The sequence below is a fragment of the Aotus nancymaae genome, unplaced genomic scaffold (assembly GCF_030222135.1).
Source record: "Aotus nancymaae isolate 86718 unplaced genomic scaffold, 86718_ANA_hifiasm-v0.15.2.pri h1tg000010l, whole genome shotgun sequence".
In the NCBI taxonomy this organism is placed as follows: Eukaryota; Metazoa; Chordata; class Mammalia; order Primates; family Aotidae; genus Aotus; species Aotus nancymaae.
In genome coordinates this window covers 77961294-77985084 of record NW_026988421.1, presented here as the reverse complement: position 1 = coordinate 77985084, position 23791 = coordinate 77961294, and the positions used below count along the sequence as shown (strand labels likewise).

General features: G+C 49.1%; 1 protein-coding gene across 3 annotated transcripts in view; it reads left to right on the top strand.

The window, feature by feature from the left end:
* The window catches only part of GRID1 (glutamate ionotropic receptor delta type subunit 1), a 793510-nt gene that overhangs the window by 162402 nt on the left and 607317 nt on the right, over positions 1-23791 (top strand). For 2 of the 3 annotated variants that reach the window (XM_021675822.2, XM_021675824.2), the window contains exon 3: positions 8381-8665. The exons of the other annotated variant lie outside the window; for it this stretch is intronic. In XM_021675822.2, coding sequence (XP_021531497.1) covers positions 8381-8665 — 285 coding nt within the window. The remainder of the gene's footprint in view (positions 1-8380; positions 8666-23791) is intronic. 3 annotated transcript variants of the gene reach the window in all.

Genomic DNA, 23791 nt, shown 5'->3' with positions numbered 1-23791 from the left:
GCCCCAGAGATCCCAGGGCACTGCCAGCTCTTCCCCACCCTCCTGGTCTGCTTTGTGCATCCTGCCTGCATGAGCTGCCCACCTGCCCTGGGCTACAGTCCATCATTCCTCAGGACCATTCAGCCTGCTCCCCTGGGCCTCCTTGGGCTAGGCTGAGCTTGAGGCCAGAGAGGCTGGGGGCTCCCACCCTAGTGGTGCTCCTGGTAAGATACTTGCACAGCTGCTGCTGCCTGGGCCAGGCCTCAAACCCAGTCCTCTTTCCTCCCCACTGTCCCCTTGGTTCTCTGCAAGCTCTTAGTGAACCTCTCCTTAGAATGTCAGCTTTAAGGAACTGGCTTCCCTTCTCCAATTGTGGGATATGACTCTGCCTTTTGGTGAATACGAGCACTGTGGGACCTTGGCAAGTTTGAAAACTCTGTGTTTCACCCATGAAATCTGGACTCCGGTTGTGCTTATTTTCCAGGGTTGTTAGGAGGATTATTATTTTTTTTTTTCAGAGTCTTGCTTTGTAGCCCAGGCTACAGTGCAATGGCATGATCTTGGCTCACTGCAACCTCCACTCTCCTGGGTTCAAGCAATTCCCATGCCTCTACCTCCTGAGTAGCTGGGATTACAGGCATGGGCCGCCATACCCAGGGAATTTTTATATATATATTTATTTATTTTTCTTAGTAGAGACAGGGTTTCACCATGTTGCCCAGGCTGATCTGGAACTCCTGAGCTCAGGCAGTCTGCCCACCTCGTCCTTCCAAAGTGCTAGGATTACAGGCACAAGCCACAGATTACATAGTTTCTTCTTCTGCTGTGCTGTGCTGGGTGCTGTGCTGGGGTCTGGGGGTGGGTAAGCAGTGCAGGTGCTTCTGCTAATGGGCGGAATGAGACCACACAAAATAGTCCACATTGACAAATGCTGGTGAGTGCCATGAAGGGGGTGCTGTGGAAGGTTCTCTAGAGGGAGTGATGGTTACCCACCCAGCACACATAGGAGGAGAAGAATTAGCCAGACAGACCTAGCAGGAGCATTTTTGGCATCGTGGGGAGTGTAGGAAGAATCCTGGCAGTGAGCATGAGCTTGAGATGCTTGAGTTACTGCACAAAGGCCAGCTACCTGGAATGCAGGGCACAGGGTATGGAGTACTCCAGGCCTGTGGGTCCCATTAGGGTGTGCATTTTGTTTTAAGGCCAGTGGGAAGCTCATGTGGTTTTAAGCAGGGACAGTGCTGTCTGGTTGGTGTTTTATAAAGGCCAGTCCACTAGTATGTAGAATGGACAGTGTGTCCATCTGGGGCAGGTGGGGAGGTTAGAGGCGTGTGGGTCCATTGGGGTGGTGATAGTGTTCTGGACCAAGGCGATGGTGGTGGAGTGGAGGAAAGTTGACAGACTCGAGATATATTTGGGAGATAAAGCATCCAGGCCTGGTGGTGACTTGGGTGCAGAGGGTCAGTGAGAGAGAAGGGTTAGGAACTAGTGGGTGGATGGGGCACCACTTTACTGAGACTGGGAGACTGGGAGGAACAAACTCACACGCCAGGCAGCTCGGTGTTGATGCATCAAGTCTGAGCTGCCAAGGGACTCATTAAGTGGAGACCTCAGGCAGATAGGTGGTTGGGGGTCAGCATTAATGAGCCTTGTGGGCGTGAGCATTAATGGTGGAACCCTAAACAGGGCTGGGACTTAATGTTCAATGGGGTGGGTAAAATATGCAAGGAAGGTTGCTGATTCTGTAGAGAGAGGGTATAGATGATGGATCTGGGTGTGGAAAAAGGCAAGAGGATGGAGCAGCCAGAGCTCAGGAGCAGGGACCAGCCTTAGGAGAAACTTTCCTCTTCAGCTTTCAGCACAAACAGGGAGGTGTGGAGATCTGGAGGCAGGAAGTCAGGCGAGATAGCTTATGATGATGGCTTCCGATTTATGAAAAAGGAAGTAAGTCATTCGTTGAACTTGGGGAATAAACCTGGGTGGTTCAAGGAGAACGGGGAGAGAAGTGGTGGAGAGGTGTCAGCGTGGGGAGCCCTGCTGAGGTCAGTGACTGCCACGTGGCCAGGGTCACCAAGTTGCCAGGTGCGTGGTGCTCTCTGTGGCTGGCAGTGTGGAGAAGAGGGTTGATCCACCCTGAGTTGACTCCTAGTTGGGATTTCAGCAGCCAAGCTGAAAAGGAAAGAGAAGGAGTCTGCAATGGAGTGACCAGAGAGGAGGAAAGCAGGCTCCAAGGCAGGAGGTGGGGTTGCTGCAGGTCTCTGGGAAGTTGGAGAGTGGGCAGAGAATCGCTGAAACACACAGTGTGCGGGACAGGATCGACGCCTGTCAAGTGTGTCCTGTGCTCTGGAGGAGGGGTGCCTTCTGGAGAAGGGGCGGGGAGCATCAGCTCACTCCAGGGCCCCAGCTCTAGCATTGGCCTCTTACGGCACCCACCCGTTTCCCCCTATTTTATGATTTAGGTTACCTTTCAAATGTCTTAATAAAATATGAAATGTATTTATTCTCCATAGATCAATAATTTACTATGAGTTATGACAATACTAAATTTGGTCAATTATTCATCAGCTCTGAAGTATTTATAAATGCTACCTTAATTTAAAGCATTAGCCATTGGAATTCAAATATTAATAAAGCTGGTTACAATTTAAAGGAAGAAAGGAAGAGTACAGATAATGAGGGTGGCTGGGGGCAGGTGGGGGCTTGTGGAGGTTAAGATTATTAGAGGAATGAGGTGGCTTGTGGGGCAGCCTGGATGCCGGCAGAGGTGCTGGACTCCCTTTGGGACAGACCATTCCTTCTGGGCAGGCAGGGCTGAGCCTGGGTCTGTCTAGAGCCTGGATCTTTTTTCTGCTGCCCACGGAGAGTAGCTGAACCTTGCCAGGTTCCTCTGAGGTTAGGGCATTAGGTTGCTTCTACCTAGGTGGAGGCCCTCTCTTGCCTCGTCCATTTGGAAACGTCCTGCTGTTCTTTAAGCTGGCACCCAGAGGCCAGCTAATATAGGAGTTCCTGGTTGAGGGGGCTTGGGACCTCAGAGCAACAGGGGCTGCATGGGCAGATCTTCTTCCAGGGTAAGCGAGCCTGAGGAGCGATGCCTCCAGTGCACCTGACAGAGGGAAAGGCTGAGCTGGTAGTGGCCAGTGTCATGACCAGGGGGTGGCACCAGGAACTGTGGGTCTCTTCAAATACATGCCTTCTCGGGTATTGCTTCCCACAGCCTTGGTTTGAGAATGTTCCAGAAATCCCCATGGGGATGGAGAATAGTGGGCATGGATCAGTGACGGTGCCCAGAGTGACCTCAATGTCTGGGGGCACCTCTCTCACCTCTAGTGCCCACCTGCAGACACCCAGAGAGTTGACGAGTCAAGGATCTGCCTTCAGGGGAGATAGGCCTTGTTCCTGCCTGCCTACTACTTCCATGGGGCCTGCAGTGAGCTGGGAGCTGCCCTGGGGCTTTCTATTCAGGGACAGTTGGGTAGAGTCAGCCTGTAATCCTGGGTTCTGTCCCCTGCTGGCCACTTTCTCTTTGCAGCATTGGAGATAGAGGTGCCTGGTGGTCTGGTGTTCTCTTTGCTGTTTGCTCTCTGGCTGTGTGGCCCTGGCCAAGCAACTAGCATTCTCTGTGCTCTGATTTTTTTTTTTTAATAAGGAAATCAGAAAACTCACCTGGGGTTAGAGTTACTGAGAGTTTGTCCTGTGAAGTGGCCAGTACCTCACCTGACATGTCTCACCCCTGAGAGTCTGCTGTCTGGAGAAGCCTGGGTGGGTGGGATGCAAACATCTTCTCAAAGGAAGCAGGTGGGAATGTGATTGTGGAGTGTGGAGTTGTATTGGGAATGCTGGCTGGGTCCCACCCCGCGCTCTGAGTAGCCCCTTACCTTTGTGGAGACCCTCTGCTTTGCAGGGACACAGGGTGCAGGTAAGGGGGCTGGAAGCTGCTTGTTACAGTTTGTCTTTACTTACTTTCCCAGCTGACAGATGAGTCATTCTCAGGGAGCCCTTATCAATCCATCAAGCCTGTGTTGTAATCAAGAGAGACATCAGCTTTATGACCATATAATATGGAGGCAAAGAATTATGACAAAAGCTGTTATCCTCTAGAGAGCTGTACAAACACCTTTGAGCGTCATCCTGGACAGCGATGACTTCCAAGTTCCTACTGTGTGCCAGGCAGCATGAATGGCTGTCCACATACAAAGACCTTTCATGGCACATGCAAAGCAACTCTGTGAAGAGGGAACCATCATCTTTACTTGACCCCCCTAAAAAGAAAGAAAGAAAGAAAAAGACAGAAGAAATAAAGAGAAAGCCAATGAGTAGCCCAGAGAGGTCCAGCCCTCACCCACGGTCCCAGTGTGTGACCAGGGCAGACCTGGGACTCAGGCCAGGTGACCAGTCCTGGTCCTGGGGTTCAGCATCTGTCACCACAACCAGGGCATGCATTGTGTAATGTCCCATCACACACAACCATTATTAAGCTAATAGCTGATTTGGCTTTGATCTGATGTATTTTGATCTTATTATTTTTATGTTAGAAGCCTCCAAATAACCATCATTTCAACAGTGCCCCAATTAGCAGGCCATTCACAGTGGATTGGAAATTGACTCACATCGGGCCTCTCCATTAGTGCCTGGGAGAGGCTTCCAGCCTTAATTATCCACCCTGTTTGCGGAGACCTGGCGCTTACAACGCTGCAGGTGGCTGCACGAGGGGTGGGCCGGCAGTGCCCACCTCCATGGGGAGGGCTAGATGGCTCTTGCCTGTGACTGCTAGTACTTAAGATCCTGGGCGTGACTTTGATGGAGAGATGGGATGTCCAAGGAAGGGGCAGGAGGCTGACATCTGTTCAGCATCTTGCGCACTGCGTGGCGTTGGCACTTGCTGTCCACATCCTAAGTCAGTGCTCTCATAGCTCTGCTGGGTAGAGATTCTTATCCCTATTGAATAGAAAATGGAGGCTTAGAAAGGGACATGCCCATGCCTGTGTGGCTACTGACTGGAGGGGCCAAAGCAGGAACTTGGGTGGACTGTGAGATCCAAATGCTCCTCCCACCACCCCTGGTGAGGTGGCAGCTGGTGAGGGTTCCGCCTGGCTCTGTCGTTGTCACTCTGCACCCGCCTTGTGCTGCTTTCCCTGAGGGAGACCCTGAAGGGTTCTAAATCCTTTCCTTCCTTTAAGGCCCTGGTGCCAACCGCAAGTGAATCTACCCTCCTCTGTGTCCCAGGGAGCTTCCTCTCTCTTTCATCCGGTTGAGCTGCAGAATCTGTCTCCTAGGTGGATCCTAAGCTTCTCAAAGCTGGGACCATTGGTTATCCTGCTCTTCCCCCTGACAGCACTGGCATGGGGCTGGGGCTGGCATGTGGGCGGGGGGAGGGGTACCAAGTATATGTATGAGATATCCAGGAGGGCAGGAGCCAGTGGCATGTGTGCCTTGAGGGAAAACGGAGGATCAGAGAGGTTCTCCAACTTCAGAACCTGATATATATGATATGGGGACAGATGATGACCAGAGAGGGAGCTGGGCAGGTGGGGCAACAAGAGCCAAAAGTGACTGATGGCTGCAAGGAGGACTTTCCATGGGAGCCCTGGGAGTCTTGGGATAGGACAATTCCACAGAGTGTTGGAGTTCTTGGACAATTTATGTCCCAGGGATATACAGTTTATTTTGTATAATTGCTGTTTAAGATCATAAATGTATTGCCATTAAAGAGAGTATGCACAAGAAAAAAAATATGCATTGTCATAGTGCCTTAGCCTTTAGTGTTTTTTCTTGTGATTTTCATGGGTGTGCTTTCTGCCTAGCTGTAATCATAGTTAGCATATAATTTTGTGGCCTGGTATTTTCACGTGGCCACCTCTCAGAAGCATTTTCCCCATGTCTGTGGCTGTGTTCATTGTGTGGCCTCACATCTCATTATCTGGAAAATGGATACAATGATACCTACTCTACTTGAATGTCCTGAGAATACTGTGAATTCACACATACAAAGGACACCAAGAGAATTTGGCACAGAGGCAATTCTCACACAATAGTTCTTCCTCCTATGTAGTTTTCCTACTTATCCATTATCAGAGGATTATTTTCTTTTTAAAAGGAATTATCTGTTTATGTCACAAAATTTTGGCAAAATATAGAAAAGAAAGAAAACCATTTTCAGGTCTCTTCTAAATTGCAGTCACTTTGAACATTTTGCAATATTTCCTCTGGTTTTTCTTTCATGCATGTTGATGTTTTATTTAATTGATATCATAAAATACATACAATTTTGTATTACTTTCACATACCTTTTTTATGACAGGCACTTTCCCATGTTATTGTAGTATCTTCATGAATATTTTAAAGTCTGTATACGCTTTCAGCAAATGGGGCACTTTCATAATCACTCACCTATTTGCATCTTTTAGATCATTAGCAATATGCCAACAGTACGGAGAGTGTCCTCTCTCTGAATGGTTTTGGATTGAGTGCTGTTCCTACGGTTTGGACGGGTGCCCAGAGAGGAATTTTTGACCAGGGCCATGGAAATTCTTGCATAGTATTCTTGCATGAGTCTTTATTGCCTATTGTGAGCTGGGCTTAGCATGTGCCTGGGAAAGGATGGTGAACAGAGCAGGCATGACCTCTGTCTTCCTGGAGCCTGGATCAAGTTGGAGAGCCAGCCAATAACACAGGTAACATGTAGCCCATGACAGGGGAAGTACAGTGAAGGGGATCATGCCACAAGGGTCATGGGCCAGTCTGGGGATGCTGAGTCTGAGTCCTGAAGCAAGAATGAGCATCAAGATTGAAGAGGTGAGTTTGAGGGTCCAGGGTGGGCAGTTGGTTGAGATGTAGCAGACAAGGGTATGGTGAGGATCGTGAGGCTGCAGGGATGGGAGCTTGCAAGACTACCCTTTCAGGAGTGGACTTTAACTTTATCCCTAAGGCTCTTAGGGGAGCACAGCAGGGCTTTAAACAGGACACACAATGGATTTCTGTTTAGGAGAGAACTTACCTGACTGGAGCTGGGGTAGGAGGGTGCCAGGGCATGGGGGGACTGTGAGATTCCCAAGAGAGACCTCATCATCCCTTGTTTAGCCACCCCCTGCTGCTGGCCTTGAAGAGGAGAGAAACATGGGATTTGGGTTCTTGTCTGGTTGCTGCTCCTGCTGGTGCTCGTGCCAGTGCAAGGCAAGCGCCCTTGCATGGGGGGCGGCTGGTCTTTGTTGCTGGAGTGTTGGGGGGCCCTTCCCTTCCCACACTTTCTCCAACCTCCCACTGCCTTGCTCCCTGGGGTCACTTTCCCTGTTCTTCTCTCCCTCTCCCAGCCTTATCTGAGGCATTACATAAACCCAAGGGCTCTCGACCGAAGGAACTGCATTGTTAAAGTTGTTTAAAATCTGCCGCGTGCGGCAGATGGCCTATTGCCATTCACAGGCTGTGTTTTGAAACTGCATCTGCTTCTCCACATCCTTGCTATCACATAAACCATTAGTAACGAATGTTTGCTTCAAAACTGGTGCAGTGGGTTGGGGCATTGGGAGGTGCATCTTTCTATTAATTGGTTGATGTCCCAAAAAGGTGTAGGCACGTGGCTAGAGGGGGCGCCTCTTGTGGTTACAGGAGGACTTGGAAAGAGGAGCCCTTGAGCCTGCCACCCTAGAAGTGGCTGCTGGAGCCTCTGACATGTTCCTCCTCCGCACCTATGGTAACTGCCTGAGTGGTGAGAGCATCTTTCTTTGTTATTGTCAAGTGGCTTTTGAATAATTCTTCTGAAACAATTGCTTCATCTGGGGTTTGGCCCAGTATTTTTATGATATGGATCAAGTGGATTTGGCCAGAAGACCTAGGGTTTCTTTTCTTTTTTTTTTTTCCCTACATGCTGGGTCCTCTGGAGTCAGTGCCTCCCTGACTTTCTGAAGTTATTCAGTCCCGTCAGTCCCAATCAGTTCAGTTCAGTCAACAGTTGTAGAGCACACAGTATATTCTCTGCCTATGGCTAGGTATGGGGATACAAAGATCAACACGACTTTTTGGCTCTGAAAGGGCTCATAGTCCTAGGCGGGAAACAGGATGGCTAATTTCACAGCTCGGTTGGGTGAGTCAGGCAGATTTGGGATGGATCTGTGCTCTACCATCCTTCCTTGAGTAGCCTAGGGCAAATGGTTTTGCCCCTTTTGACCACTATTTTCTTGTGTTAAATGGGTACAAGAATGTCTAGCTGGCGTTTTCACCAAGGATGTCAGTGAGGCTGTGCTCATGAGAGTTGCTGGCCTGGCCTGGGATAGTTATTGGTCCTGGAGGCAGGCAGCCTTTCTTGTGAGTCGTGGTCACGAGCTGCTGGGCATGGGGCCTGCAGGTTAAAGCTGGTGCAGCATCGCCCTGATGCTGACCCCTCCCTCTCTCTCCCCTCTCTTTCTAGCCTGTGACCTCATGACCCAGGGGATTTTGGCTTTGGTCACGTCCACTGGCTGTGCATCTGCCAACGCCCTGCAGTCCCTCACAGATGCCATGCACATCCCACACCTCTTTGTCCAGCGCAACCCCGGGGGGTCGCCACGCACCGCCTGCCACCTGAACCCCAGCCCCGACGGCGAGGCCTACACACTGGCTTCGAGACCACCTGTCCGCCTCAACGACGTCATGCTCAGGCTGGTGACGGAGCTGCGCTGGCAGAAGTTTGTCATGTTCTACGACAGCGAGTATGGTGAGTTGTCAGGCGGGCGAGCCGGGGCTGCTCAGGGACAGGGATGGCCAGGTGCTGGGAGACCTGAGAGAGGGTGGGGCTGTGGATTGGTAGTGGGTTGTCTGTGCTGAGTGAGCCTCCAGGTGATAGGGTAAAACCTTGCGCTTCATGAGAGGGAGAAGAGCTGCAACAACAGCTTCATCGATAGGGACTAAAGTTGCCTAGCAACACCTTATCATGACGGCTGAAGTTTGAATCATCTTGGAGGTTTCAATAAAATATTAATAAACTGCTGGCAGGGATCCAAAAGGCTGTGTGCTGGCAGGGGTGAGGCCAGCCAGCATGGGTCCTCCTGGAGGTCTCCTCTCCAAAGAGTGCCCTTCACACTGGATGGTTGCCGGGCCTTCCTGGCTCCTTGCCTCCATCTATCCCAGTCTGCTTTCAGTTTCAGGGTCCCAGGCTGGGGCAAAGGTTAGGGGGATGAATGCCCCAAGTGTCATAGTGCCAGGCTGGGGTCGCTGGGTTGGGGACACTGGGTAGGATTGGGCATGGCTTCTTCGAAGACCTCTCATATGAAAACACATCATAATTTGCTTGTTAGGAAACCACAAAATGGGCTTTGGAGAAATGGCTTCAGGTTTTCTTATGGCTGCTCTGTAAAAACAGACTAGTCCTAGTCCTGAGATAGAATGGTTTCCATGTTAAGTGTATAAACAATGCTTTTTTAAATTATGAGATAATTTAGATTTTACATGCAATTATAAGGAGCAATCCAGAGAGATCCAGTGTGCCCTTCACCCAGGTTCCCCCATGGTACCATCCTGCATAGCTCTAGTACACTATTGCAAGCAGAATTTGATACAGCCTGTAGGCCTTGTTCATATTTCAGTAGTGCACGTGTTCTTGCAGGTGTAGATTTACTGCTGTGCATTTTAAAATCACATGTGTAGATTCCTGTGACCACCAGTCAGGATACAGAGCAGTTCCCTCACAAGGATCCCTGTGCTACCCCTTTATAGCCACAGCCACCCCCATAACGTGTTAGAGGGTGTGGGGGACTGATGAGGGTTGGCAGCCCCACGGCCGGTGCCAGGATGGAATGGGTGGACTTTCGAAAGTCCCATTTTGTCTCTTGGTGATATAATTTCTTTGCCAAGAATGTAACTAAGAAAAGAAATCAGCATATGTTTGCATTTGCCTAAATACTCTTCTCTAAGAATGGAATGTTGTCCTCAGCTCTTGAGCAAATATGCTGTTTGGAGTCTTCCAGGAAGAATTGAAAGAGCAAACAGTCACTGTGCTGAAATAAAGATGAGGTGGATGGGCACAAGGGTGGGACCTGAACTGGACTCTGTCCATGAGCTGGCCTCTCCCTCCCACCCTCCCACTCTTGCTCAGTCCCTGGCCTTTTGGGAGGAGTTGGAGATGTTGTAACTACCCCAAGGTGCCCGATCTTGCAGGGGCCAGGCCTTCCCCTGAGAACCCTTGGGGCTGGTGGCTCAACCCCAAAGTCCAGCCTGCTCTGAGGCTGGGCCCTGTGGAGAGGCGTGCACGCTGCCAGGGATGGGGGTGCTGTGGTCCAGTGTGCCAGGCCCTGCCCACCCCACTTTCTCTGGGCACCATTGCTTTGTTTCCACTCTGGCCTGCAGACAGTTTTCCCCTAGAGTCTGGGAGGGGACCTTAATGGGAGCCTCAGCCGCTGCGAGGGCAGGTGATCCACTCTCTGGCCTGCCCATCTGTCTGGGCTCCTGCGACTCTTGCAGACTAAACAAGGCTGGTGGCACTTGGCCAAGTCCTGTTTTCTTGTTACACTTCTTACCCTCACTCCGCTCAAGGTCCTCAAAGAAAGATGTCCCTGAGCTCCACCTGTCTTACAGAGCTGGCAGCTTGGTTACACTCTCTCGCAGACATGCTCGTCCTGCCCTCAGCCTGCTCTCAGCTTGTCCTGACTCTCAGGAGGGCTGGTCCTCCATGAGCGCTGGACTCCCTGTTGAGGCAGTGAGCTCCAGGAGAGTGGCTGTGTGCTTCCCACCACCATGGCCCTGCTGCCCGCGCGGTGCCTGGCACAGAGTAGCTCCCTGACACATTTGTGGATGGAGACATGGAGTTTTCAAGCCATTTTCACACATGACAAAGGAGGAGTGGGGAGAAAGACAAGGGTACTGGATAGACTGACCTCTGAGTATGAGGTGGCAGGGAAGGGGGTAGGCTATGAAACAGATTTTATTCTGCAGACCCACTCCCCTGCCCCTCTTCTGTCCCTGACTCAGAATCTCCAATGGCACCAAAAGCTGTGTTCCTCTTTTCTGCCATTGGCACCTTTGCTACCTTTAGTGGGGTTGAAGTTAGTTTCCAATCAGACTACTCCTTATCAGTAATTCCATAAAGACACTGGGTGACCAGTAGTTTTCATCTGGTGGACCGCTGCAGGTAGTTGGTTAAGGCTTCTTGGGAGCTGTGCTGGGAAGGATTCTGAGGTCCTGTCTGGGCTCAGCAGCAGAAAACACCATGTTTGGTCTGTGAGGCTTCTATCATGCAAGAGAGGGATTGGCAGAGACCTGCCATGTTTGCTGGTTCAGACCCAGAGCGTGAAGGTGAATGGAGCACCCCTGAGCTGGGTGGGGTTCTCTGTCAGAAGACAGCATCAGAGCCTGTGTGACCATGGCGCTGTCCAGGGTGCTAGCCCTTCTGACTCTCGGCTTGCTGGAGGCCAGAGAACTCTTTTATTGGATTCTGTGCAGGACCTCCTGCCTTTGCCTGCCCTGGTATGACAAGCATTGAGGCTTGGTTTCTGTCCCTACACATTTTCTGTAAAATTTTAACCCAGTGCCCAGTGCTTGTCTTGGCTTTCCCCTCATGCCCAGCCCAGCCCCTGCCCATTTCCAACATGCCTGTGTTAGGTGAGCCAAGGCAGCTCAGCCTATCTGCTGTTTGATGCAGCACATCCAGCCCTAGGAGTGTGAGTGTGGCTGCTCCCTCAGCATGGCTGGGTGTGGCCTGTCCTCGTGTCACTTGTGGGTGGATACATATTACCAATATAGCCAAGACAAATGGTGTCTCTGAATGCCTCAGGCCCCCTGCCCCCCACCGACTCACTACAGCACTAGCTTCAGATGAGCCCACTTAAAAAGCAAATTAAGTGTAAAGACTGTTCTATTCTTTCCAAAGTCAAACAGAAGTGGTTTGGGAATATAGCAACTTTTTTCAATGCTGATCTGCAAGTACCTTTATGTATTTTACTTCATTCTAACCATCCAACAGCCCTCTGAGGCGGGATTATTGCTGCATTTTACAGATGAGGAATATGAGGCTCAGAAATGTTCTTTTTAACTTTAGTACCCATGCATTTAGCCAGGGCATCATTCTCTTTCTCTAATTTGGTCTTACTAGACTTTAGCTTCCTGCTCCTGTCCCCAGCCAGACAGAGTCGATGCCAAGAAAGAGGGAGGTGGTTTGGAAGGGACATGGCATGCTCTAGGCTGGTGCAGTCACTTTAGTGACTCCCATACATAGGCTCTCTCCTTTGTGGAGTGAGGCCTGATTCTTTCTCATCTGCCCATCAGCCTCCCCTTAAACTCAGAAATGTCCTGCTCCAGGTAGAGCCTGAGGACTGGGCATTTGTGTCAGGAGTTGGAGATCAGAGCAGGAAAAGCCATGAACTCCAAGACAGAATTTGACAGAAGAGTGAGAGAGGAGTTGGTATGTATATGGTTTACAAAATGTGAGCTGTGCCATTTGGTAAAATTCCACTGAAAATACTTGTGTGCTTGTTGTGACAGTGAAAGGAAAAATAAAAGAGAAGATGACATTTGAGAGAGAAAATTTGCAACATTAAAATACCAAAAGTTTGGATCGAAAAGAATGGAGAACTTTCTGAGTTGCCACTTCAAATGCTGGGATATTCGTGTGTGTATGCATTGGCAGGGGGTGTGTGGCGGGTGCTAGTAGCTGTATCCACAATTTCCCTCTAGTGAATAAATTTGGATGAAGGTTGTAATTATGATGAGCTCTTAGATATCATTGACTCATTCATTCAACAAATATTCACGGAATCCCTACCACATACCAGGTATTTTCCTAGGCACTCATTTTCGATGAAGACACAGATGGGTGGAGTAACCTGGCTAATGCTGCATGGGCTGACATTGGAAGTTGGAGCCCAGGGACATCTCCAGGGCATGGCAGTCCCTTGGCCACTGGGATAGCTCGCAGGCCTGGGATGTGTTGGGAGCTGGGATTCCACAGAAACACAACATCGGAGCTCTGTATGAGTGACCATTATCTATTTGTGCTAGTTTAAAAATTATTTTTTTAATCGAAAGCTACATGTGGTTACAATGTATATGTTCAATTAAAAGACTAAGAGCATGAACACTCATGAACCCACAATCAGTTTAAAAAATATCAAGGAGCCCTTGTGTGCTTCACCCTGCCCATATCTCCCCTACAGAAGGAATTAACCACTCTCCTGATTGTGTGATAAAAAGTCCCTCACTTTCCTTGATAGTTTTTTTTTCTTTTTATGTGCCTGAAGTTTTGCCAAGTTGTATCTAAGCATGGAAATTTTAAATTTGTGCCTCATATATTTAAAACACTATACATGCATTTCACTGTTTTAGAGGATCCTAAGCCAATGTCTTTTTTAAAAAACTTTTATTTTAGGCTTGGGGTAGAAGTGCAAGTTTGTTACATAGGTAAACTCGTGTTGTGGGAGTTTGTTTTATAGGTTATTTCATCACCAAGATAGTAAGCCTAGTACCCATTAGTCGTTTTTCTTGATTCTCTCCCTCCTCCCACCCTCCACTCTCCACCCTCCCATAGGCCCTAGCGTGTGTTGTTCCCCTCTGTGTGTCCATGGGTTGTCATCATTTAGCTCCCGCTTATAAGCCAGACTTGCCGTATTTGGTTTTCTGTTCCCGTGTTAGTTGGCTCAGGATAGTGGCTTCCAGCTCCATTCCTTGATAGTTTTATCATACAAGTCTGGGGCCTAAAATACACGATGTTTAATTGGTTGGTTTACGACTCATATATGTGGAATAACACTTAATGCGATTTTTTTTTTCCCACTCAGCATTAGGTTTTTGAGATTCTTCTGTTTGAGGCAGGTGGGTGTATTAATCATTTTTACTGCTGTATTGTATGCCCTGATTTATCCACCTTATTGTCCATGGCATTTGGGTTGTTCGCAGGATTTTGTTATGACCAACAACACTGGTAGGAACATTCTCATATTTGTCTTTTTTTGTGTGCAAGAGCTTTCCAGGGTCTATTCTGAGGAGCAGAATTTCTGGACTCTTGGATCAGTGCATCTTTCACTTTATTAGGTTAGACCAAACTGTCTTCCAAAGCATTTCTATCTATTCACACTATCATCTGTAATATGTGAGAGTCCTCCAAGACCCCCAACCTCACCAACACTTGTCTTGTTGTTACTTTTAGGTTTCTAGTGCAAAACGTAATCTTATTTTGATTTTAATTTACATTTTCTTAATGATAGATGAGGTTGGGCATCTTTTCAAATATTTATGGGCTATTTTTATTTTTTCTTCTATGAAACACCTGTTTGTAGTTGATATTTATTTGTCCGTTTTTAAAATTGAGCCTTTTCTTTTTAAGTGTGGTAATATCTTCTTTAAGTTAATTGTTTGTCTTAGTGAACAGAAATTCTTCATTGTGTTGTTGTCAAATGTATTCAGCTTTATTTATGGCTAGCTCTCTTGCTTGTCTTGTTTAAGAAGTCCTTTTCTACCCGAATGTTAGAAAGGAATTTTCCTGCCAAAACCTCCCTTTCTATGTGGAGAGCAGATATTGTCCATCTGGCTAGGTATCCACAGCTAGGGCCTGGCTCAAGCCGTGCCTCCCATCCCTGCCCCCAGCCCTGAGCCTACGTCTCTTGGCAGCTGTGGGCTGACATTCCTTCCACCCTGACACTGCTCCACTTTGCTATGCCTTTGGGTCAATCTTGTTCTTGGTGGCAGCTGGAGAAGGCTCATGCAAATTCAGTGCAGCCTATGGCAGGGTGGTTAGGAAGAGCTTCCTGGAAGAGGTGACATTTAAGCAGGTGCTTAAATAGGAGTAGCTTTTATTTTTTGTTAGGCAAGCAAAGGGCACTGGGGGCTGGAGGTGTAGGAAGAGTGTTCTAAGCAGAGGGGAGAGCTTGCTTCCCTCTTCCCAGAGGAAAGGGCTGGGGGCAGTGGAGAGGAGGAAAGATCATGCGGCTGGAATATGGGAATTGGCTAGGGATGAGACTGGAGAGACTGTCGGGGCAGGCTTTAGATGATCAGAATCCCCAGAAATCCCTGGGAGCCATACCTTGCTACCCAGGTTGCACTCTGTGGTCCTGCTCTTTACACCCAGTCCAGAGATCTGAAGACAGACAAAGGCAATGGGGTCATTTCTAGAAGGCTCTGGTCCTTTCACTGCCTCCTGTCTGAAGTCACTGGCTGCAAACAAAAGGGCAGAAACTAACACATGCTCAGGAATGATGATCTGACTTAGGACAAACCAGAGCCCCAGAGTGTAAGCCAGAGGCAGGGCCTGAATTTCCTAGATGACCCAGGTGTCATGCCAGCAGGTAACAGCTCCAGTCTCTTTAGCCCTTGCTTTGTGCTGGGCGCCCTGAGAGAGCATGATCTGCTCTTGCTCACATCATCCCAACGGCAGCCCCACACGACGGGTTCTGTACTAAGAGAAGTAAAGGGATTTGCTCTAGGTTATATGGCTAGTGAGTCGGGGGCTGGCCAGGTATGGTTCCCAAAGCGTCCACAGCTGTGGTTCCCAAAGGGTCCGCAGCTCTGTTCACAGCCTCTTGGCAAAGCTGTGGAGAGCAAACACTGTGGAAGAGTCTTTGCTTAATGTACAGAGATTTATTGTGGCGTCGTGGGTGACATCAGAAATTAGCAACAACCCAAATGTCTATCTTCAACAAATTGGTTAAATATATTATGATATGTACATTTAATGGAAACTCTAGTTCCTTATGTATTGAATGGCAGTCATTCCAAAACATGGTGCTGTTAGCTGACAGTAGAGAAGTTAGAATGGTGACATGGGTGTTGCTTTGTATACAAGTGAGCTTCTGTGTGTGTGTATATCTGAGTGGACACACACGGTCACTACAAGGAAATGCTACTTAAGGGAGGGAAACCCAGTGGCTCAGAAAGGGATGGGAGATGAATTTTTCACTGCATAACTTCTTGTACATTTTTAGTTTTGTATCAAGGGCAAAAAAATAAATGAGTAAATAAAAAAGTAAGCATGGATCGCCACCCTTCTCTGCCTCCTGCTTCCTGGGCAATGTGATTTTCTCTAAGCTTCAGCTTCCTTATCTATAGGGTAATTTCTGAGCTGTAAGGGCAAAGCAGCCAGTAGAGTGCCTGGCACACGGTAAGTGGTCTATATGATCACAACAAAGCACATGTGGGGACCAGGAGTGGCAGGAACCAGCATTCTTCCCTCACAGCAGGGGGTGTGCGCACTAGGCAATGTTGGTAGAATCTTGGTGCAGGAGATTTGTCTGTTTGCTCCTCCAGTCAGGCTCAGGCTAACCCTTGTGTTTAATAGTTAGAGACATGCGCTCCCGAGCAGTCTTCTTGTTGAATCCCAGCTCTGCCGCCATAGCTGTGTGACATTGGACAAATTATTCAACCTCTCTGTGTAACAGTTTTCTCATTTGTAAAATTGGGATACAATACTCATTCCTGCCTGATGGGGTCAATGTGTGGATTAAATGAGTCAATAGATGTCAGGGCTTAGCTTAGTACCCAGCGAGTGCTAACTGCTCAGTAGGACTTACTACTCGGAAGCTGTACCCAGTGGTGGTTCCATTGCTGACTGTTCTTCCTTGGCCTCCCACGGGAGGCCTGGGGAATCCTAGTCCTGGCTTATTCTGCAGCTCAGAACACAGCTGTGTTTTGGTTGTGCTCTTGGTGCTTGGAGAAACAGAGAGAGCTTGGGCATCAGCTTTCTCACCTGCAGGGTACATGCCTTGCCCTATGGAGAAGCTGAGCCGCTCAGGGTTCCCCAGGGTCTCCCTGCACAGTCACAGGTGGCTCTGATCAGCTACCACGCCTTCTAAGCTGGGCAGCTTAACTGGTTTTCTTAGCAAATATCTTTTGGGATCTCACCCTCAGAGTCTTCCTGAAGAAAAATTCCCTGGAAGAAAGGGAATTATTAGGGCAAATGTTATTTTAATCAATGCTCCTTGCTGACATCTCTTTTGCAGCTCCTGAAAAAGCAGGCCAGATGATTGTGCTGCCGTGGCCGATCTCATTAATAACACATTGGATCATTATGGCATTAGTTTAAATTGAAGTAATACATACTTTTTCCAGACAAAATGAATAAGTGGGTTTAATTGCTAGGAAACCTACGGAAGAAGTTTGACAATAACTTTACCCAGACGAGTGTTTTGGGTTTTGTTCTTCGATCTAATTACAAAGTAACTGTACATTGGGGTGCCTTAATTGTAGCATGTGCTAGAAGATTAAAGTTTATTAACTCTGAAGTTCCCTCAACCCTCGTCAGATTCCAGAGTGCATCTGGAGACATGAGGAGATGCCTGATGCAGGCGTGGATAAAGGACTGGAAAGTGAGGCTGTGCCATCTCCCACACATGCCCCAGCGTGCAGCTAGGTCCTGCCAGAGTTGAGGGAGCAAGAACTTGGCCAGATCTTCCCTCGTTTCCTCTTCTCAACACACTTGTGCCCTTGCAGAACCGATGCGGGCTCCTGTTGACATCCTGTCCTGCCAGACTCACCCTCCCCAGGCCTCCTTCACCCCACACATGAGAGGGAACAAGGGAGATGTTGTGTCGTTAAACACCAGAATTCTAGGAAGGGTACCAGTGAGATGTGACTCTAGACTGCTGGAAAGACCACTGGTCCAGATGGGACCTCCCCTTCTCCCATTCCCTGTCCGCTCCCCTCCAGCTCCTTGCTGCTCTGTGAGTGTGCCCAGCACAGCCTGCTGCAGAGGCTTTGGGCTGGCTGTTTCCTCTGCCTGGGACATTCTTCCTGCACGTGCAGACATCTGCAAGCTGCTTCCCCACCTTCGGGCTTTGCTTCAATTCCATCTGTCCCATGGGACCTTCCCTTTCCAATTCATTTAAAAATGGAACTCTATTTTCTCTTGGCACCCCTTTCCCCCTTTTTGCCTTATTTTTTTTCCATTGAATTCATTCCCATTTCCTCAGTTTTTGATGTCTGTCTTTCCCCAACTAGAATGTGAGTTTCATGCCGACAGCCAGTTTTGTTTGGTTAGACGAATGATACTGGATCTACAGCATTTAGAACAGCACCTAAAGTTTAGTAGGTGCTCATTAAACATTTGATGAATGAATGAATGAATTGATATTTTGGGGATATTTCATTGCCCATTTGTTGGCCCAGGAGCATTCGTTTCTTTCCTTGAGTTTTCCAATTACAGCAGTAATACACTTTTTCTTTGGAGTCCGAGGATGTGCAAAGGCAAAGCCCTTCCCTTCTCCACTTTCAGCAGAGAACTGGCTTGTTCAGCCTGCTGTGTTTCCGTCTATACCTTCCTCCTTGTCAAGTGTGTAACTGTGCCTGTGTATGCCAGAGGTCAGGACTGGATGGTAGTTTAGATGTACCCACTTCCTGAGAAGGTTTTTCTAGTAGCTTCAAGGCAAGAATGACTGCAAAACACTTATGAATCACAATGAGATGGGAACGGTGCTGCCGAGGTCTGGTGGGTGAGCCTGGCTTGTATTGGAAGACTCAGTTCTCTCCCTGACTTCATCTTTTTCTAACATGCTTCTGGGCACACTGACAACTCTTTCTGACCCTTTGTTTTCCCACTTTGGTAGTGGGGATAATAAAAACGCCTACTGTAGAGGGTTTCTGTGAGGCTGAAATGAAATGAAATGAAGTGATAGATTTGAGAGTGATTGCACTCCCCGAGGTCCCAGACCATTTCTTGTTTTTTTTTTTTTTTTTTTTTTTTTTTCTCCTCCACAGTACCCAGGACAATGCTGGGTACAAGGCCTGTGATTTGTGATTGAGCTAAGTACTGAACAAACTGTGCTGGAAGCCTTGAAGCCTGGGGCCCCAACTCTGTCTTGGGAGGCAGTGGGTTGTGAATTACAGCTGGGAGCAAGAGGGCTTCTGCAGGTGGAGGAAACCTGTGACTAAAATGCCAGGGTGGGAATGGCATGGCATATTTGAGAGGGAGGAGGTGTTTGGAGGGTCAGTAGCTTATGGGAAAGGATGAAGTGGTCCATGGAAAGGAAGCTGCGCTGGTGGTCTCAGAGGCCAGGTCGCTGCGTCTGTTGCAGGTTTTTCCTCTTCTGATGTGAGGCATGTGCTGTGATGCCGAGGCTTGTCCTCTGTGTGAACTTTCTCCTGTCTGGTAAGGATGCTCAAAAACGGAAGCCTGAGCTCTCTGGTTGCATTGCTCTGGAATGTTAAAAGGATGAAACTGCCTGTACCTTGTGTGGCTAGTTCTGCACTGCAGGAAGCCTGGTGGTTTTGATCCAGGTGGCAGCTGCCTGCCTTGTATTTCCTGCAGAAGGCTCTGAGAGTGGTGACAAGGCCACTTAGAACCAAAAGGTGGGGGCCACGCCCAGACACAGTCATGTGGATAGCATTATGTCTTATCTAAGCCCTTCATGTACCCAGTTCCTTTCTGGAAGTTATCCTCTTACCAACCCGATGGCGTGGTGGCCGCGGGGGCTCGTTTGCTGCCAACCCCTAGCCAGGGTAGGAGGCTGTACATGAGCCTGGCACGCTGCCTCTGATTTTTGGTTTGATTGTTTTAGGTTGCATTGTCTGCCTGTTTGCTTATTTGTTTATTTCCTGCACACATCCAGAGAGAATTTGCGGAGGCTTCTAATGGTGCTTAGAGAGACACTGAGGTTAAGAAAGCAGGAGTGTTGGAAAATCACGATGTGCCAAGGATGGCTGTGGTCATGCTCTTCTGATGTCCACAGGTTACAGGGCCCCCAAGTCCCTGGCTGGGAGGAAGCAGAGGGATGAGGTCCCCCTCAGCACTGCAAAGAATCCTTCCCAAGGGACCTGATCTCTGCAGGAGACCCTGAAGGACAGAATGGTTGGCAATTCTGGCGCAACCTTTACAGCAAATGCAGAAGTGGGTTTTGCTTGGCTGTTTCTCAGTTAGGCAGTTGCTGACTGTGGGGTGTGGCCTTCTCATGGCTCAGCTGATCCCAAGATGAAACTTAGCAGTCCTGGAAGAGGGTAGGGATAGGACTTCCTCCTGCTTAAGCTTCCTCTGGGCTGGCCTTGAAGTGGGTCACAGCAAGGGTTGTGTGTTTCAGCACTTCTTGCTGTCCACAGAGTGAGGCTTCGTGTGTCCATTCAGTTCAGTTCCACTGGACAAATGTCCATTGAAGGCCTTTGCAGTTGCAGGTGCTGGGTGGGGCTCAGGAGGAGAGCAAGGTAGGCATGGTCCCTGCCCTGACAGCAACTGCTGTAAGTGGGACAAGGGGTGTGATGGGGGCTGTGCAGTGCTTGCCACAGAGCCGCAGCAGAGCCTGGGGAGGCCTTCATGAGCATTGGCAGCTGACTAGAGTCCTGATGGGGTGAAAAGGGCTGAGCAGAGACCAGCCCAATGTGAGGGGTTCCCAAGAGGGGCTGCCTTGTATTCTAAAGGGGAGTGGGAAGACGTGGAAGGGCAGAACACTCTGCTTTCTTTGCTTTGGGATTTTTGCTTTGAAATTATTTGTATCATATACATAAGTCATACACAAAGTAAATATACTCTTGTTGAAGAAAATTAAAACAACATAGACATTTAAAACAAAAAACAAGTACCCGTTAGGCACGTGTTCTCCCTCCCCCACCTGTCTGCCTTCCTCCTTTGAGGTGAGTAAAGGCCTTGCCTGGACAGGCCACATGTGCACACAGACACAGTGCTTTGCAGACGCAGAAGGGAGACCATGCCCCGGGCATTGTTTTGTGATGTGCTTTTACTTGGTGGGCTTTGCAGCTTTTGCTTCATTTCGCCCACTTGGTTCTACCCCATTCTTTTTGCCTGCTGCACAACATTCTGCAGGGTGGACCCCTGTGGACTTTATTCCCCCGTGTCCTGATTCAGATGGCTTCTAGTTCTTGGCCGTCACACAGGGCTACGGTGTGCAGCTGTGGACACGCATCCTCATGCATGTATCTAAGTACTTCTAGGGGTTGGATTGCTAGAAAGCAGAGCTGCTGGACTGCAGGGGATTCTGTTTTCAAATTAGGAAGCTAGAATACAGTGATAAGATGCCAGTTACCAAAATAAGGCAGGGAGAGAAGTGTTCTGGAGGAGGACAGACCTTGTTCTGGTCCCTGTTGTTTCCATTCTTGGGTGCCATCTTGCTGAGAAGTGTGATTGGGCAGAAAGTCAGGGACAAAATCCAAAATCAGATGAACCAGATGAAATGCAGCGAGGGCCCTCTTAGGTTGGTAGCAGCTCTTGTGAGAAGCAATTTGAGGATTGAGTTACCTGCAGCTTGGTGGAAGTGAGCAGTGGGAAGGGGGAGGGAGGTGGTAAAGGCTGGGTAGTCCCTTTGGTATGTTCTGCACTGAGGGACATGTCTCTCTGGTGGGATGACAAGCTGGCAGAAGTTCAGAAAGGAGGGCTTCTGAGGTAGCTGACTGGTCTGGGACTAGGTGATGGGCTGATGTGAGCCAAGGGGTCCCAGGACTGGGACTAATGAGGAAATGCTGCAGAGAATAGGGTGCAGTATGTGAAGGAGCCGATCTGAGCTGGAAGGGGCTGCCTTTGTCCCCTGGGACCCACCCTGGGTACTATGGTCGGAAGGGTTCTTAGCTCTGGTGTGCCCACAAGTCCCTGGGCCATTGTGAGATCTCCCCGGAGACCCTGACATAGTTTCCCCAGGCCTAGAGGCTCACCACAGGCCACGTGACTTAGCTTTGCTAATGGATCATAAAGAGAATGATGTGCCTTGCATTGCTTCTCCCAAAGGAAGGGAATCAAACATTTGCTGTGTAGTTATTTTAGGCCAATCACAACCACAGTTCCTGTCTCGGTCTTTACAGTCATGTAGGGAGCAGGCTGGGGAGACCCCAGCTGCAGGTGGCGATTCGAATCTCAAGCCCTCACTCTTCTGACTGCACCCAGCCACTCTGAGCTACAGGTGAGTGTGTTCTGGACACCAGGCCCTGGGAATAAGGAGAGAGTGGAGGGTGTAGGTAGGGTGACCTCCTGAGGCCCCAAGTGAAGAGATGCTGAGGCTGGATGGGGCTCAAGGAACTGGGAGGCCTTTTTTCATTGCCCCACCTCCTCTTCTGTTCTCCTTGGTTCCCATCCTCCTGGGCTCTCCTGAGACACATGCTCTGGCCTCTCACACATGCTATTTGCAGAGGGACATGCACATAGTCTGGGACTTGGGATCTGGGAGGCTGCATTCTCACAGTGGGGCCTTTAAGGATTTTGTTGCTGGAGACCCTCATGGTTCTGTGAAATCACCACACGTCAATATGAATGTCACCTGTTGCCCTGGTCCTGTGTGCTGGATTCTACCTGTGCTGTGGGAAGTTCCTACTTTACTGTTTTAGTTTTTTTTTTTTATTGTGGAAAAATGTATATATAATACAAAATTTACCATGTTGACCATTTTAATTCACAGTTCAGTGGCATTAAGTACATTCATAGTGCAGTCACTACCATCCATCTCCAGAAGGTTTTCATCTTCCCCAACCAAAACTCTGCCCTCATTCAACAAAGATCCCAGTTCCCTCTCCCCTCAGCCCTCAGCACCCACTGTTCTCCTTCCTTTCTCTGTGACTTTGACTATTCTAGGGAGCTCATATAAGTGGACTTGTACTGTGTTTGTCCTGTGAGACTGGCTTATTTCACTTAGCATAATGCTGTCTACGTTCCTCCACACTGTGGCATGTGTCAGAACGACCTTCTTTTTCCAGGCTGAGTAATATTCCACTGTGTGGACAGACTGCATTTTATTGAGCTATTCATCCATCAATGGATGCTTAAGGGTAGCTTCTATCTTTAGTTCACTTGGCTTCTGAGGGTGTTGGGAGAGGAGTATTGTCTCTTGGAACCTCTGTGTGTATGTGCGGGTGGGCGTGGGTGTGTGTTGCTGCAACAGGCTTGTGTGTGTTTGTGTGGTGGACATTTTTGAGTTACACCGTTTGGAAGACATCCATTCATTCTTCATTCTGCCACCAAAAAGTCACCTTCCTTAAATCACCGCCCTGCTTAGACCCCTGAATGGCTCCCCGCTCCTTAAAGATCAAGTTCAGATCCCTTCTCGCAGTGCATGGGGCCTCCAAGGTCTGTCTCTACCTGACCTTTTCTGTCATCACTCCCTCAAGACCCATGTCCCAGCGACGCAGGATGGATCAGTGGGGGTGCCATCAGGAGCACATGGCCCACTCTAGGTCATTCAGAGAAGGCGATGTAACATGAGGAACTATTGACAGTGTTGGCAGAGGTGAGGACAGGTAGAGTGGAAGCAGCCCAGGTTAACAACTGGGCAGGGCTGGAGGGCCTCCCAGTGCTCAAGGGATGAATGGAGAGATGGTTCTGGAGGCAGGACTGCCCACTGGGAGCTGGGACCTCATAGAGGGGCCACCCTTAGCTGGGAGCATGGAGACCCAGCCATGGCCAGAGACACTGGAGGCAGAGAGAGGGTGAAATACCTGGCTTCCTCTTCCTCCTGTTCCCAAGTCTCCTGTCCCCATGGTCTGCTTCTCAGTGTCTAGTGGCAACCAGAAGGTTAGGGAGTCTGAGAGGCAGAGGTTTTTTTTCTGGGGAAGGGATACACTCCAGAGGGCAGAACAGGGGAGGGTGGGGGATGGATGTGACTGCAATCTGCTCTCCCCGCCACACCCAGGGACTCACCTTCCTGAATGTGTCCCAGTCACACCTCACTATCCAACATGGCTCCTCCACCCTGACCAGCCACCTCACTACCTGAAATCTATTCCTCCATCCTCAAGACTGCTTTGAGTGTCTCCTTGTCTTAGAAGCTTCCTCTGTTCTCCTCATCCCCTGCCAGGTGGGCTGTCCCTTCTCTGGGTTCCACGGTCTTCTGTGAATCTCACCCTAGGTTACTGAGGCATAATTACTGACTTCCTTTTCTCTCTGCCTCTGGACAGCAAGCTCCTCCAGGGTGAAAATCCTGCTTTACCTGACTTTGTGTCT